Source organism: Ahaetulla prasina, chromosome 1 (assembly GCF_028640845.1).
Source record: "Ahaetulla prasina isolate Xishuangbanna chromosome 1, ASM2864084v1, whole genome shotgun sequence".
Taxonomy (NCBI): Eukaryota; Metazoa; Chordata; class Lepidosauria; order Squamata; family Colubridae; genus Ahaetulla; species Ahaetulla prasina.
The window spans coordinates 90,516,726-90,533,808 of NC_080539.1; the positions used below are offsets into that span (position 1 = coordinate 90,516,726).

At 38.0% G+C, this 17,083-nt stretch overlaps 1 protein-coding gene across 3 annotated transcripts in view; it reads right to left on the reverse strand.

Annotated features, from left to right (window-relative positions):
• Nucleotides 1-17,083, reverse strand: part of PACRG (parkin coregulated) — a 295,718-nt gene that overhangs the window by 137,174 nt on the left and 141,461 nt on the right. For all 3 annotated transcript variants that reach the window (XM_058168138.1, XM_058168126.1, XM_058168132.1), the window contains exon 3: nt 4,876-5,047. In XM_058168138.1, coding sequence (XP_058024121.1) covers nt 4,876-5,047 — 172 coding nt within the window. The remainder of the gene's footprint in view (nt 1-4,875; nt 5,048-17,083) is intronic.

The following is a 17,083-nucleotide window of genomic DNA, read 5'->3' on the forward strand; positions in this document are numbered from 1 at the left end:
ACATTTGGACAAACCCACCTTTTTATGCCACCTTTAACATTTTCATGAATTTTACACCTATACTGCCCTTGGATATTTGAATGTATCTCGTTTATGTATCCAAGTTGGTGCTCCTCTCTATCCAATGTCTTTGAAGAGTTGCTTAGTATTTTATACTATAGAGACAAGTATGTATAATACTTTCACTCCCCCTTTTAACAATCATCAAAAAAGAAAACACATTTATATAAGTCATGTGTCTGAGAAATTGTGTAAACTCGTGTGATTCCATCTAAAGAGCTTTTGCATTAAAAGTAAGTGAAAAAGCTCACCGTGGAACAATAGGCAAGAAATGCTATTTTTTTTTTGTCAGATGGGGCATTGGTCCTACTGTGAATGCCGTTTCTCCAATTGGTGAGTCCAGATATCCAGATATCCAGTATTCAGAGAAACTGCAAATATTTATTTATTTATTTTATTTATTTATTTATCATATTTATATACCGCCCTATCTCCCTAGGGACTCAGGGCGGTTCACAGGCAAATAAAAATACATATAAATACAGAATAAAATAACAGTTAAAAAGCTTATTCTACATGGCCCAATTTTTTTAAAAAAACCATATAAATAATAAAACCCATTAAAACCAGTATAAAATTTAAAATCTACTCCAGTCCTGCACAAATAAATAGATGTGTTTTAAGCTCGCGGCGGAAATATGTCTCGACAGATCGACTGAGTTGAAAAACTGGAGTCAATGGAGGCATATGAAGGCGTGGCCATCAAAATTATGACTCAGTCTCCAGGTAGATCCACTGTATCAACCAGTTCCTGGCCCATTCCACAGCCTATTGGGAGAATTTGTTATTTCGTTCTTCATAAAGCCTTGTCATTGCTACATGTTCCATAACTGAATTATTGTAACTGGGTTGAATTAACCTGTAATAGCTTTACATTGAGAAACCTGAGTAAATTTGTGGTGGTATATGTCTTCCTCACTCTTGAGTCCTTTACCGGAGGCCTGGGAATTTGAGGGTTTTGCGCAGAATCTTAGCTGATCCTAGCACTGCATTCTTCTTGATAGAGAGCTCTACTGTTATTTCTAGGATCTGTTGGAGCCATTCTCCCACCTTAGGAGTCACAACCGCAAGTGCTTATGCCACCACTGGGAACCATTTGGCCTTTTCCTCCCACTTCCTCCCCAGTTCTACTACCAGGCTTTGCTATTTTTCCAAAATACCCAGATAGATAAAATTCTCGAGTTATCATACGATCTGGAATTTTCCAGTTATACTTTTTTTCCTCAAAATTTTAGTTTTGTAGTTGGCTACCTTAACAATACTTGGCTAATGTTTGAAGTTGGTATTTCAAATCTTATGTGATACATAAAAGAAAAGATAATGTCATCTGAGTAGAGCAAATTATAAATTTTGTTTTTGGCTAAACATGGGCAATGGCTATCAACTTGAAGTAATGCCATCTCCAGCTCATTAACCTAGAGATATTAGACAATATGGGGCAACCAACTGCCTTGTCTCTCACCCTTGCCTCACTGTTACTTCCCTGTAATCAAATCTTTTCTACTACAACTAACATGCATTATATTGTGCTGATATAAAGCCTATATCATAAACATTCTTTAACTGAACCCCAAATTTGGTTCTATTTAAAGAATCAAAAAGTGGCCTTAAAATAAAAAAGTGAATAAATAATTTGCATTTCAGAAAAACAATATAAAGCATTGGTTAGTTCTTGATCCGTGATATACTGAAATGCATTTAAGGAAGCACATGAACCAAAAGAAAATAAAAAGTAATTAAATACAGAGAAGTTAATGAAAGTAAAGCATGTTTTATGTTGTGTGACTTATACCCAACAGCAAAGACACTAGAGTCAGGAGTAGGTTTTTCTGCCACTTATTTTACTGAGACCTCCAGAAGAACTAATCTTAGTGAGTCTGCAGTAATTCCAGCCCAAGATAAATGAACAACAAAAACTAGATTGTTGTCATGTTTAATTAACCAATAATAAAAAAAACCAATGCACTGCACTTTGGAAATATTACAATTAGCACAATCAGTTTCAAAATATTGTTTCAAAATCAGGATATATTACAATGTGTGTAGGAGGTTTTTTTTTTAAAAAAAAAAAGTCCAGGGGAAAGGCTTGCATTTTGTGCAAACTCGCACTTATCAAAAACTCCAGATACTCTGCTATAGGCCTGATAAGCTGCCTAATTAAATCATCAAGTTATTTATCAGGCATGCTATCTAAACAAGGCAATGAGCAGTTCTGACAATTTTTCATGTGAGTAGAATCATAAAAGGGCTACGCTAGGGAGAAATTATGGCCATGCCGACTGAGACAATGAGTGTTATTGTTAAAGATATCTACAGGCCGCAGCCTGAGGAAGTTGAGTTCCCCTGACAGCCCAGACTACAATATTGTAAAAGTTTCTTGAATCCTGCTTCTGAAGTGCCAATAGATGGATGTTGTGGCAGGCCTATTCAAAACACTATCCTCTTAATAAGATTTTCCACCCATGATCTGAGCAATGGGCTTGTCCTAACAGAGTCTTGTCTCATTGCGATCCCCAGCTTCAGATTTTTTGGGCTTAACACCCAAATGTGTGCATAGTGTTTCTCTCAGTAGAGAGAAGTGATGGGCTATGCCAGTGGTTCTCAACCTGTGGGTCGGGACCCCGTTGGGGGTCGAATGACGATTTGCCAGGGGTCGCCTAAGACCATCGGAAATATGGGAAGTATACTTGCGAGTTGAAGAATTGTGCTCCAATGGTTGACTTCACAAGCCAGCTGCAGGCTCTTCAAATCGCTAGCCGAATTCGGCTTCAGGTGCGATGAATTAAAAAAGAGAGAAATCTTTGCTCTGATGTCTCCCTCTCAATCCAGCTGCAATCACTCCCAATCGCTAGCCTAATCTGGCTTCAGGCGTGATAAACGTAATAGGGGAGGAGTCTCCGCTTTAATGCCTCTGTCCTCAAGGCAATCGCAAGCAGTTCAGATTGCTAGCCAATACGGCTTCAGGCGCGATAAATTCAAAACAAAAATAATTTTATGGTTGGGGGCGCCACATCGTGGGGAATTGTATTAAAGGGGTCGCAGCACTATAAAGGTTGAGAACCACTGGGCTATGCACTCTTGAAACAGAAGCATCAGCCCATTTCTACCCTCCCACAATTGGCAAAAAGTATGAGATAGCCTCATTGCAGCCACTGCAGTTCCACCTCAACCTTCCTAAGGTCACTGCCATGGCTGTGGTAGCAGAGACTAATCTGGCATTCCTAAGGATTCCTGTTGGAGGGAGCCCCACTATATACCATTGCATGGTAAGGTCCCAGCAAATTGCCCTTACAGGAAAGAACAGATTACGCCATGGTCTTCCCCTTTCAGAGCCCTAGTGTACCAGGTGCCTTTCTGGCCATGCATTTTTTCCTCTGGCTATTATCCCAAAGATACTTTTTCAAGAGACAACTGGAATTTCTGGTTTCTCATTCTCTTAGAGTTGAAGAAGTTTCTTGGATGAGAAGTAGAACGTCTTCAAAGAAATACCAGAAAGTCCAGTTGCCTCTTGAAAAAGCACCTTTGGGACAACCATGACCTGAATGAATCTCCATAGAGACCTGGCTATTATTAACAGCATAGCAGAGGATTGTAGTAACTTGTTCACAAGAGGCAGACCAAACCACTCTATATTTACCTATCTAAAGTATAAGACTGAGAAACTGACTTTGGAGAGAGGCTCTGTGCTTTTACGTAGAAAATCGGTAATCTATTAGCATTTATACGTTGTAAAACTGTAAAGACATAAGTAGAATAATGTGTTTCATTTTAGACCAAACAAAATATCTTAAAATGTTCAACATTAATGTTTTACATATAGTCTTCAATTAAGACCATCTTTTTAGTGACTGTTTAAAGTTATGTTGACTTATGACGTGACATTGCATTTAAGGCCATCAAAGTGTCCTTGCGATCACAATATCAAAATTTGGGTACTTGGAAATTGGCATGTATTTATGATGGCTGCAGCACCCTGGGAGCCACCTAATCATCATTTGTGACCTTCCCAGCCAGCTTTCAACAAGCAAAGTCAAAGTGGTGAGCCAGATTCATTTAATGACCATGACACAAAAGATAAAAGCAGCACAATTCACTTAATGACTGCATCACCGAATGACCATATCACTTAGCAACAGAAGTTCCAGTCCCAATCGTGGTCGTAAATTGAGGACTACCTTTATCGAATCCAAATCCTGGCATATGTCAAAAGAAGGGTCATTTCACTATCTCCCAAATAATGCCTGTGTCCTGAAATCATAGTCTGAGATTCAAATACAGTCGTGAACTATGATCAATATACCAAGATTTATCAATTTGCATTATATTGAAGAAGGAAAAAGGGAAGGGTATGCAGGAATAATGCAGGCAGGCAGTGGCTCTTGCCTATCTTAAAGAACACAAAGATGTTTATCAGAAATAGAACATTATCTCCTGATGAGGAAAAACTTGACTTGGAAAGAAAAATAACCAAGCTACTCAAAATAGCAAAATTAAAAAGTTGAGATACTACAACTATTTTGCTGTTTCTTTTACAGTGTTTTTATATCTTAGTTTGAGGAATATAAAAAGAAGAATGAAAAGAAGTTTAACAAGTTGTATACTGTACCATGGTTAGCATTAGAGTAAGAAAAGAAGTCAGGCAACACAATTATTTGGGCCTTAGTTATGGCCTTACAACTGACTCCAGGTTTATCATCTACAGTACTACAAATACAAGGCCTACCATATTTTATTACTTAATTAGCAGCCTGTCAAAATCCACTACCCACGCCCCACCCTCCAAACCCTAGGCCCTATTTCATTATCCAGACTTACTTTTTATTGGAATAATGAGCTGAGGAATGACAGGAAGGATCTTGTTCCCACCATGCTCCAACATGTCATGGATGCCTTGCCGAGCAAAAAACTCATAAGGAAATTGCATTTCACACAATCCATCGAAAAACAGTGGCAAATAGTGGTGGTAGTCCAATTTTTCAATCTCCACCTGGAAATCCATGCAGAAAAGAAGTAAATCAAAACTTATCAACTATATTGTCCTATTACAGTAATCTTAAAGTTTCATCACAATGTTCTCTTGAGCAAGACAAATGTTAGCATCCATTCGGTCTCACCTAATGATGGCTATTCTCTTTCAAAGCAGAAAATTAAAAAGAAACTGATCTTTGAAGCTTGCATTTCCAAGTATTATTCGATATGCTGCATCCACTCATTATGAATGGATAGATCCTTCTGGTGAAGAACAAAGCTGAGACTAATAAACAACCTATTATGGAAGACTACCAAAACGTATATTGTAAAGCTGAAACAGAAAATAGAAGTGCTTTCCAGCATTATATATTCCCAGTAATAAAACTGGCATTTACATTAATGCAGAATTTCTACTTGTCCTAGTTATATATAACCACAATACATTTTTTCCATTACTGATATGTTACTAAAAACAACAGATTAAACTGGATTTACTCAAATATTTATGAAAACAACATTCATCATATAAATCTGAATGACTTCACTTTGATGTGATATATCAAGGAAATTATCTGATCAAAGAAATTATGTGATAAATTTATGATCAAAATGCATTTCATAGCATTCTACAGGAGAAAACAAACCCTGTGATAGTAATGAAATAAAGTCAATCCCTTTATTTTGAAGTGAAGAGTACAAAAAGTGAAAAAAAACTTTCTATTCTTATTGAACTTTTATGGCCTTTTAATTATAGTTTAAGCATTTCAATTATGAGGAACATCTTCCTACTAGTATTTATTCCATCATGTTGCAAAATGTATTTTAAAGAATTCTGATGGGTAAGAATATTGCCTGATATTCTTGATTATTTTTGTTTTGAGAGAACAAAACTGATTTTATAGAACACTGAGTGAAGTTAAATTTTATTTTGTATAAGTAAAGAAGACCACACTGGTTTTCAGCTATTACTGTTGGAGATGATCAGAGCCTGAGGGTGGGGTCAAATGCATCATCAGTTTGGAGTCACGACACCCTCATAAGAGGCTTAAGCCCAGCTCTGCCTTCAAGTCTGTTGATTCTTATCTGGTGTCGATTTGCCTTGACCATTAATAGATCAGATTGTTGTGCATACATTCCATGGAATAAATGAGTAGTGCTTTTGAATTCTATCCTGGTTCCTGACTTCCTGTGCCTGACAATTACTATGTATTCTCATTTCCTAGAGAACTTTCATTAATGGAACTTATAATACATTTCTGTTTTATAAGGCTTAATTGACAAAACACTATTTTTCTTGCAATATCTTTAACTTTGGAATAGATTGAAAAACCATGTTAAGAACTCTATTTCTAAAGTACAGCTGTTTCAAAAATTTGCACAGATTGGCAACTCATACTACTTTGGAAAAAGCTTAAAACGATATTGGATTTCTTGAAGAATCTGCTGGGAAGGTGTGAAACCAACTGTTCTTGCAGTGTTAAATGTCCTCCCACCACATGGAATCCAGAAATATTTTAGTATTACATTTCACAGTGTGAAACCTTTTGCTTCTCTGTTTATGACTTAGCTTTGAACAATAACTATTATGCAAAAGGGCCAAGATAATTAGGATTTTTGTTGTTGTTTGCACCCATAACATGCTTCTAAATTTTTCAATTCCTCCCACAATAATATTCTGAGTCAAAACTAAAAATATCTGGCTGTATTCAACTTAATTTATTGAGACATTGATACGGATTCTTTGAGTGTCTTTTTCCTCTCCCCCCCCCCCAAAAAATATCAAGATTAACTATGAATCAAGCTTATGCAACACAATATGACCTACAAAAGCAAAAGAGTAATAGAGAATTGATCATTCCCTTTTTTCTGATTTTTTTTAACAATACATCAAGGTATTGTTCCAATGGAAAAAAGCATTATTTTGGTTAAACTGCACAAAAGACAGTATGCTATTATTTAGTCATTCTGTCCTTTACAGCTTTTGTTTAACTAAAGAAAACGGATAAAATACTTTGAAGCTTCCCTGAGTATGTTAGATTTAAAACACAATGACCTTTCACACTGTCTAAGAATGATTATATATGACATATTGTGAACATCTGATCGAACAGCTGCTAAAATACTCAGATTATTAATATAATACAATGGAAGTACCAGATGATAATGGTTTTGGAACAGCTGCACTGAATTTTCTTGCTTTCTTTATAGCTCAAGATCATGCAGGAAATTAAACTACATTATGAGTTGTTTTTTAACTGTTTCAAGAGACTTAGGGACATCCAGATATTTTCTTTACCACTATCTTTAATAAACATAATATCAGAGATAAAATTATATCAAGTAAATGTAGTTATTTTGCAGCAACTCAAGACAGGAATGAGAAAGAAATATTTTCACCAACCGAAAAATTTATTTATTTATTTATTTATTTATTTCGATTTTTATACCGCCCTTCTCCCGGAGGACTCAGGGCGGTGTACAGCCAAGTAAAAATTCAATATATAAACATTAAAAAGAGGTTAAAAAGAAATATTATAATGTGGCCGAAATTTTAAAACCATTTAAAATCTTAAAACATAAATACCCCAATAAAATTTCAATCCAGTCCCGCTTGAATAAATAGGTGCGTTTTCAGCTCACGCCGAAAGGTCCGAAGATCAGGCAATTGACGTAAACCGGGGGGAAGTTCATTCCAGAGTGTAGGAGCTCCAACAGAGAAGGCCCTTCCCCTGGGGGCCGCCAGCCGACATTGCTTGGCGGACGGCACCCTGAGAAGGCCCTCTGTGTGAGCGTCTGGTCGGTGGGAGGCACAAGGTAACAGCAGGCGGTCCCGTAAGTACCGGGTCCTAAGCCATGGGCGCTTTAAAGGTGGTAACCAAAATCTTGAAGCGCACCGAAGACCACAGGAAGCCAGTGCAAGCTGCGAGGATTGGTGTTACATGGGAGCAACGAGTTGCCCCACTATTACCAGCAGCTGCATTCTGGACTAGTTGCAGCCTCCGGGTGCACTTCAAGGGCAGCCCCATGTAGAGACCATTGTAGAGAAAAAGATGGAATATTCCAAATTATTAGTATTATTTAATGCTTAAACATGGGCATCTTCAGACATTTTTCAGTGAGAGGACCCTATTATTATATCTACATCTTTTTATGTGTGTGTGTGGATAGACAGACATACACACATACATGATCATTGCAGCATCCCCATGAACACATGATCAAAATGTGGGTGCTTAGCAACTGCATGTATTTATGACACTTGCACTGTTCTAGAGTGGCATGATCACATTCTGCAACCTTCCCACATGCAAAGTCAATGGGGGAAGCCAGATTCATTTAATGACCACATGATTCCATGGGGCTAATTTCACCACCAGCAAATGATGTTCTAGACAGCAGGGGCTACAGCAGAAAAGGTGTGTCTGCTGGGGCCTACAGATGGATCTCTCTAGTAAACAGGACCTGGGGCATATATTTTCTGGTGGATCTGCTGGGAGACATAGATATAACTAGGAAGAGGCAGTTCCTGAATTAATCTGGTCCCATGCCATGTATTTATTTATTTATTATTTATTTATTTATTTATTTATTTTATTTAATTTTATACCGCCTTCTCCCGAAGGACTCAGGGCGGTGTACAGGCATAATAAAAACCAGCAATACAATATACAAATTTAAAATCCCATTTAAAAAACTTATTTAAATTAGCCCAATGATTAAAATTTACTCTACTAAAACCCCATTTAAAATTAATAAATTTAAAATTTAAAATCCCAATTTAAGCCAGCCTGGATAAAAGGTGAGTCTTGAGTCCGCGACGAAATGTCCGAAGGTCAGGAATTTGGCGTAAGCTCGGGGGAAGCTCGTTCCAGAGTGTGGGAGCCCCCACAGAGAAGGCCCTTCCCCTGGGGGCCGCCAGCCGACATTGTTTGGCGGACGGCACCCTGAGGAGTCCCTCTCTGTGAGAGCGTCTGGTCGGTGGGAGGCACAAGGTAACAGCAGGCGGTCCCGTAAGTACCCGGGTCCTAAGCCATGGAGCGCTTTAAAGGTGGTAACCAAAATCTTGAAGCGCACCCGAAAGACCACAGGAAGCCAGTGCAAGCTGCGCAGGATTGGTGTTACATGGGAGCAACGAGTTGCCCCCACTATTACCCGCGCAGCTGCATTCTGGACTAGTTGCAGCCTCCGGGTGCACTTCAAGGGCAGCCCCATGTAGAGACCATTGTAGAGAAAAAGATGGAATATTCCAAATTATTAGTATTATTTAATGCTTAAACATGGGCATCTTCAGACATTTTTCAGTGAGAGGACCCTATTATTATATCTACATCTTTTTATGTGTGTGTGTGGATAGACAGACATACACACATACATGATCATTGCAGCATCCCCATGAACACATGATCAAAATGTGGGTGCTTAGCAACTGCATGTATTTATGACACTTGCACTGTTCTAGAGTGGCATGATCACATTCTGCAACCTTCCCACATGCAAAGTCAATGGGGGAAGCCAGATTCATTTAATGACCACATGATTCCATGGGGCTAATTTCACCACCAGCAAATGATGTTCTAGACAGCAGGGGCTACAGCAGAAAAGGTGTGTCTGCTGGGGCCTACAGATGGATCTCTCTAGTAAACAGGACCTGGGGCATATATTTTCTGGTGGATCTGCTGGGAGACATAGATATAACTAGGAAGAGGCAGTTCCTGAATTAATCTGGTCCCATGCCATGTATTTATTTATTTATTATTTATTTATTTTATTTAATTTTTATACCGCCCTTCTCCCGAAGGACTCAGGGCGGTGTACAGGCATAATAAAAACCAGCAATACAATATACAAATTTAAAATCCCATTTAAAAAACTTATTTAAATTAGCCCAATGATTAAAATTTACTCTACTAAAACCCCATTTAAAATTAATAAATTTAAAATTTAAAATCCCAATTTAAGCCAGCCCCGCGCGGATAAAAAGGTGAGTCTTGAGTTCGCGACGAAATGTCCGAAGGTCAGGAATTTGGCGTAAGCTCGGGGGAAGCTCGTTCCAGAGTGTGGGAGCCCGCCACAGAAGGCCCTTCCCCTGGGGGCCGCCAGCCGACATTGTTTGGCGGACGGCACCCTGAGAAGTCCCTCTCTGTGGGAGCGTACGGGTCGGTGGGAGGCGTATGGTAACAGCAGGCGGTCCCGTAAGTACCCAGGTCCTAAGCCATTAGGGCTTTAAAGGTCTTTTTTTTGGTGGGGCGGGGGGGGGGGACACACATAGCTATCCAAAGGTTAAAATAAACAGTTCTCTTGTTTTTTTCTCTATGAGAAAAAACCTTTCCACTGGTATAGCAAGAACAAGGAGATGCTTTATCCAGTTAGCTGGTTATCAATTTATATATAAAGGGTTTCAGTAATTGGTGAAGGATACTGAAATGCAGGATCATACTGATTCCTCAGATAACAACTGGAGAAATGTGAAATTTCATGTTTTCATGTTTCTCTTTGTTTCCTAAGTTTGAAATCGGTCTTCTTTTTTTAGGTAATAACTGGAAAACTGGAGAAAGGAGGAGTTTGCTTATAAATACCACAGATGGTGAAGTATCTGAAAATATATAAAACCTGTGGTAGAATCTTACAGATAGCCTGACCACTATGGTTTGCTTTTTCGCTACTTGTCATTGGTATAATCTACTAAACCTGTGTAAAGAGCAGCTTGATTAAAGAATTATTTTCTGCACTTTAGTTCTGAAATTAGGCAGGGGTTGTACATTTAAAGAGTCTTTCATGCCTTCCTTAACAGGGATTTTGGGCAGAAAGATTCAATGCTTCCTGCTTCCCCATCTGCAGTCTGAGGCTGTACCATCCAGTAAATGTTTCATTACTTCAGCAGCTATTTCTGAAAAGTATGCTTACAGAATACATCATGGCATATACACACATATATAAATAAAATAAAATATCAGAAAAAGATATGTTTTCAACCCACTAAACACTAGTGATACAACTGAAATAACATATGGAAAACACTACAGTGGACATGCTTCTTATGGGGACAGAAAAAAAAATAGGGAAGACGAGAGCAAGAAGCAAGAAACCAGAAATTCGGATCAAGCAAGGGTAAATGATGCATATTTTTCATGGGTCCTACAACCTTCTTTATGCAGCAGTAGTTGAATAAAGCAACACTTCTACATCAGCCAACCAGATGGAGCATCTTGCCATGTCAGTTTCGATAAATGGCTCGTGATTTCATTAAAAACCGAAACAGAGGAGAGGCATACTCCTTAATCGATTTTCTTCACTTACCCATGGCAAAATAGGGAGGGACCAGATAAACTCAAGTTTGTTTTTATGTACTTCCAAATGCTTCCGGAGTAAAACATAATCTTTCCCTTCCAAATCTGTTGACTATAAAACCAATTAAAACTATATTGACTATAAAACCAATTAAAAAACAAAACAAAACTATGAGTCCATGTTTTGGGGAGGGCAAGTTTGTCTTCACTCTATTTGGGAAATAGATATTGTGTCAGCAAAGAAACACAGTGCACTTGGTCAATGCATCTGGGAGGCCAGCACTAGCTGAGCTTCACTGGTCTCAAAAACCTAAGCAAAGTTGGATCTGATTACACAGGCACCTCCAGCTATCTCTACAATGACACCAAAATAATGAAATGTGCATCATGATTTTACAAAACAAACGTTGACATTTTATATTTATGCCACACGACCATATGCCAATACGGTATTGGCAAGGGGCAGAAGTTACACTATATCACATGCTTCATAATTTGTCTCTTGCGGATGTCCCTACCTGGTTAGTATCCAGGTGGGCGAACACCAGAAAATCTCAGAGCTTTTCAAATCACCTTCAATCTATCATTCCTCAAAGTGTTCACAGTACAGCACTGACCATAAATAATAGCTGGCTAGTAAGCCAAGCTACTAGCTAGATATCCCTTCCAAAAATAGCCAAGCTAGGAAAATGTCACTTAGGAGGTCCTTTTTTAACAACCAATCATTCAGCAACCATTCAAACTTATGATGGCACTGAAGAAATAGCAGTTGTTACTGTTTCTTGAATTTACAGCCATTGCCATGTCCCACATTATGTGATCACAACTTATGACCTTTACAATTGGCTTCTGACGAGCAAAGTCAATAGGGAAGCTGACAGGAAGTTGCCAGTTGTATACATGTGAGCTCCTTGCTTAAAAAGCTGCATGGTCCTCACTTAACAATAGTAATCAGGACTGCAGAACTGCAGTTGCCAAGCTGCAGTCAGATGGTTTTTCAACTTATGACCATGTCACTTAACAATGGAATTTCTAGTATCAATAAGTGAGGGCTATCCATACAGACAGACTGGAAAATGATACAAAAGTCAGAATACTGGAAGGTTAAATAACACTTCCTAGGTAATGTCAGAAACCTATTGCTAAAATTTTGAGATTCCACACTCTTATAGAATCATAGGTTGGAAGTAAAGTAAGCATAGGCCTTTGATTAGAACAGCAATTCCAGAGACACTTTTCAACTTTTTTGCAAAAATGGAACACCCACTACTCCAGGAAGCAGGTGGCAGCCATGGCTAGGAAAGTCTTTACACAGGTTTCCTTGTTACACCAATTCTGTTTCTGGATTGGGTGTCCTTTTTCATAGTAACTTATGTCTGAAATCAACTCTCACTTGTACTGCTGTACAGGTAATCCTTGACTTAAAACCATTCATTTAGTGACCATTCAAAGTTACAACAGCACTGAAAAAAGTGATTTGCAATTGGTGTGTAGAATCGATGCAGCAACCCAATGGTCACATGATCAAAATTTGGTTGCTTAGCAACCGGCATGTATTTACAACAGTTGCAGTGTCCCGGGGTCACATGATTGTCATTTGCAACCTGGGTTTGCTTAATGGCCGAATGATTCACTTAACAGCTTCAATGAATTGCTTCACAAGGATGGCAAAAAAAGGTCATAAAATTGAGCACCACTTGCTTAACAATAGAAATCCTGGTCTCAGTTGTGTCATAAGTCAAAAATCCCAAACAGGGATGCCATTGCACTCAGAGGGTGCAACTAGTCCAAAATGCACTGACACATTTTTGGTATTTTATGAATACTGCTTGCACTGGCTCTTGGTGGACTTCTGTGGATAATCAAATATGCTGTTTACCCCCCCTATAAAGCCATTTGAACCTGGGTCAGGTTACTTATGGGGCTGCCTGTCTCTGTTCACCCCAACTGACAGAGTTGGCATGCTCCAAGTTCTGTCTATTAGACAGTATCATCTTTTACCTAGGAGCTAGTCTTCTCCATTACTACACCTGCTCTCTGGAACAGCATCCCTCAGAGATTTGGAAGGTCTGACTCTGTTGGCCTTTCATAAGATATGAAACACTTGGATATTCCCACAGTAATTTGAGCTGGGAGATTGTCCCACTGGCTCAGTGTTTTGTTTTGTTTCAGAGATCTGAAGTGGTATGGTTTTTAACCCCAGTGATATTGTTTTTTTTTAAAGGATGTAATTTATGTTATGATTTTTAATTCTTACACATTGTCTAGAGTAAGACTGGGACCCCTGTATGTTGACTAATTAGATAAATAAAGAAGTAAATAAGCAATTAAAAGACAATAACTCTGCTATTTATGGTTCAGTTCTAATGAACTGAGGCTCTCTTGACTACAAAAGAGAGAAAGAGAGAGAGAGAGAGACAGAACACTACAAAATATTCCAGGGCTAATTATTTCAATAAATGAAAATGAAATAAAATTCTATTTAGTGAGCTTGCAACCAAATGAAAAATAGTGTGAGATTTCAAAAGGGAAAACAGAAAATGAAAGATAGTTCAGAAAAATACACCAAGGACATTCATGTTCAGTAAATAATTCACAGGCTACTGTATAGCCTGAATTATATAATGCTAGTTGGGGAGAAATATTAGATATATTCTTATAACAGTTAAGCTATATTAAAAGGTTATAGGAGAATGGGCCATCCAAACTTACAAAACTCAGAGGGCTTCTTCTGTTACAACTAAATATGTAAAAATTCTAAAGTTATTTGGCAAGAAAGAGTGGATATTATCTGAGGAAATTTAGGAATATTTCCTAAATGTTGCACAATATTTTATTTGTTCCCTATGGGATCTGCATCTTTGCTTATTCTTACTATGCTTAAGAAAACTGGTTCTAAATGTGTGAGTTTATGTAGATTTTATAACCGAGCACGCAATACTAATGCAAAAGTGACATAGCCTTCTAATACAGCATTTTGAAACCACAGGATGGCTCCCAAAATTATTCTTCCAGGTCCGTACATCTGAAAGCTGTTCATTGGCATGGCTCTTTCATCCAACTTCCTGGAGGTGATTTCCTGGCTAATTGTCGTTGATGTAACTGTCTGAAGTCCAACTAGATGAATAGCCTATTTGTCTTCACACTGATGCATTCATGGGAATCTCTCCAGGATGCAATTGCTACATTAAACTTAGCTTTTGTCTTGGCATAAATACTGGAACAAAGAAGGCAAACTCATTTTGTTCTGAGTTCCGCATTTTTCTAAAGCCATAGTGATTTAGACACAGATTGCATAAAAATATTATACAATTGCATTTAACCAAAAGAACAGAGGCTGCAAACTTAATCCCATTATTTGAGCCCCAATGAATTGCTTGTGATATATATATATATATATATAGATAGATGGATAGATAGATAGATAGATAGATAGATAGATAGATAGATAGATAGATAGATAGATAGATAGATTGCAGTGTTCAACATTTGTTCATTTTGGCAGAAACGTTCTGTTATAATCTATGAGAATACATATTCATATGTTAATCTGCATTGTACTTGTCAATGCCTTAAAGAAAAAGTGCTATTTTCGCTCTCAACCTTTTCTTTAAAATCCCTTGAGGAATCCATTAAAAGCTAGGAACAGAGTATGGTTTATGTAAAGAGATAAAGACACAGACCGGGGGTGGGGGGAACTGCTGCTGACAAGGGTCTGAAAAGGAAAAGCCGAAAACTCTTTTCGCTGCCAGCACACATTCTAAAAAGAGATTGAAGAAATCCATATCTGACACATCTCACAACACATATAAAACTCATCCTAAGCAATGCTTAAATTAGAGGTTGAAGCAGCAAGAACCATTGGTAGGTGTTAGAGGGAATGAGTGTACGTGTACATGTGTGTGTATGTGTGTGTGTGTGTGTGAAAGAGAGAGAGAGAGAGAGAGAGAGAGAGAGAGAGAGAGAGAGAGAAGGAGGGAGGGAGGGAGAGGGAGAGGGAGAGAGAAGAGATTCCTATGATAGTATTTTCAGTGAATTAATTACTGAGATCATGGTTCAGCTAACACTTGGAAACTTTCAGGAGTGGGAAAGCACCTGTGGATTTCATTAAAAATCTTCAAAACTTACCCCATTTTTATTATCTACATAGTAGCTAGATAAAGAGTAGATGTTTTAATTCATTTATGCGTTTTTCAAATGTATATAGCATATAGTACGGATACAATAATATCAGAAACTACCAAAAATTTTGAAATCACAGCCGTTTTTCCAATTGATATTATTAATTAAAGGAAATGAATAAAAACATTGAAGTATGGAGATGACAGGAATGTCCCAATGATACTATTTAATAAATTCTGCATCTATCTCATGTACAATTCATAAGCATACAGCTAAACAGAAGAGGCATATTATCTATTCTTAATTCAGATTCCCAAGATGCTATATTCTAGAAGCATCTATGTGCAAATTAAATGCAATTGTCCCTCACCTTACATTCAAATTCCTTAAGGGTATTAAAAATCCCACATCAATAATCTGCCTGTGAGGAGTGTGAGGAGAACAAGAGTAGTGGGTTTGAGTTTCACATCCGAGAAAAGACCAAACAAATCAATAAATATATATAGAAATATGAATCAATACAGCCTCCATCTTGGGATCTTACCAGGGAAGGCAAGCTCATGTTTTTTTGCCGCCTAAAACTAAGAAAAAGATGGCAGTTTCAAACAGGTACATCAAAGAGCAATAGGAATATGAGGAACTGTAAAAAAAATCTGATTTCACTTTATCCAGGGGTCAATGATATATTGCATTTATTGTATCTGACACAAACATAACTTGTCTTCCAAAAACTACTTGCAAATTGGCGTTCTCTTATCATTGCTCAGAAGAACTGAAAAAGCCATGTTAATAAGCAGGGTTCCATCATTTACTTGGACTTCAGTAAGGCATTTGATAAAGTAGACCATAATCTACTACTTGATAAAATAGAAAAATGTGGGTTAGACAGCATCACCACCAGATGGATTCGAACTGCACTCAACACATATTCCTCAATGGAATGGAATCTATTTGGAGGGAAGTATGCAGTGAGGCACCCCAAGGCTCTGTTTTAGGCCCAGTACTCTTTAACATTTTCATCAATGATTTGAATGATGGGATAAATTGGGGAACTCATCAAATCACCTACCCTATGGAACAAACTGCCTCTGGGGCTACGCCTTCTTCCCGACCTCCGGGCCTTTAAGCGCAAGCTCAAGACTTTTTTGTTTCACCGAGCAGGGTTGGCCTACGGTTAATTTTTAATGGGTGGTTTTATTACTTGTTATTTTAATATTCGGCCTATGGATTCAGATTTTTAAATTCAAATATTGTGTTTTAATTTTTGTATATGTCTTTTTAACTTGGCTGTAAACCGCCCTGAGTCTTCGGAGAAGGGCGGTATAGAAATGTAAATAATAAATAAATAAATAAATAAATATGCAGACGACACCATGGTGGCAGGAATAGCCAACACTCCAGAAGATAGGCTTAAGATACAGAAGAATCTTGACAGACTTGAACATTGGGCGCTATCTAACAAAATTAAATTCAATGGTGAAAAAAGTAAGGTTCTACGTTTAGGCAAGAAAAAACAAAATGCACAGATACCGTATATATGGGACCTTGCTCAATAGTAGTACCTGTGAGAGGGATCTTGGAGTCCTAGTGGATAACCATTTAGATATGAGCCAGCAGTGTGCAGCAGCTGCTAAAAAAGCCAA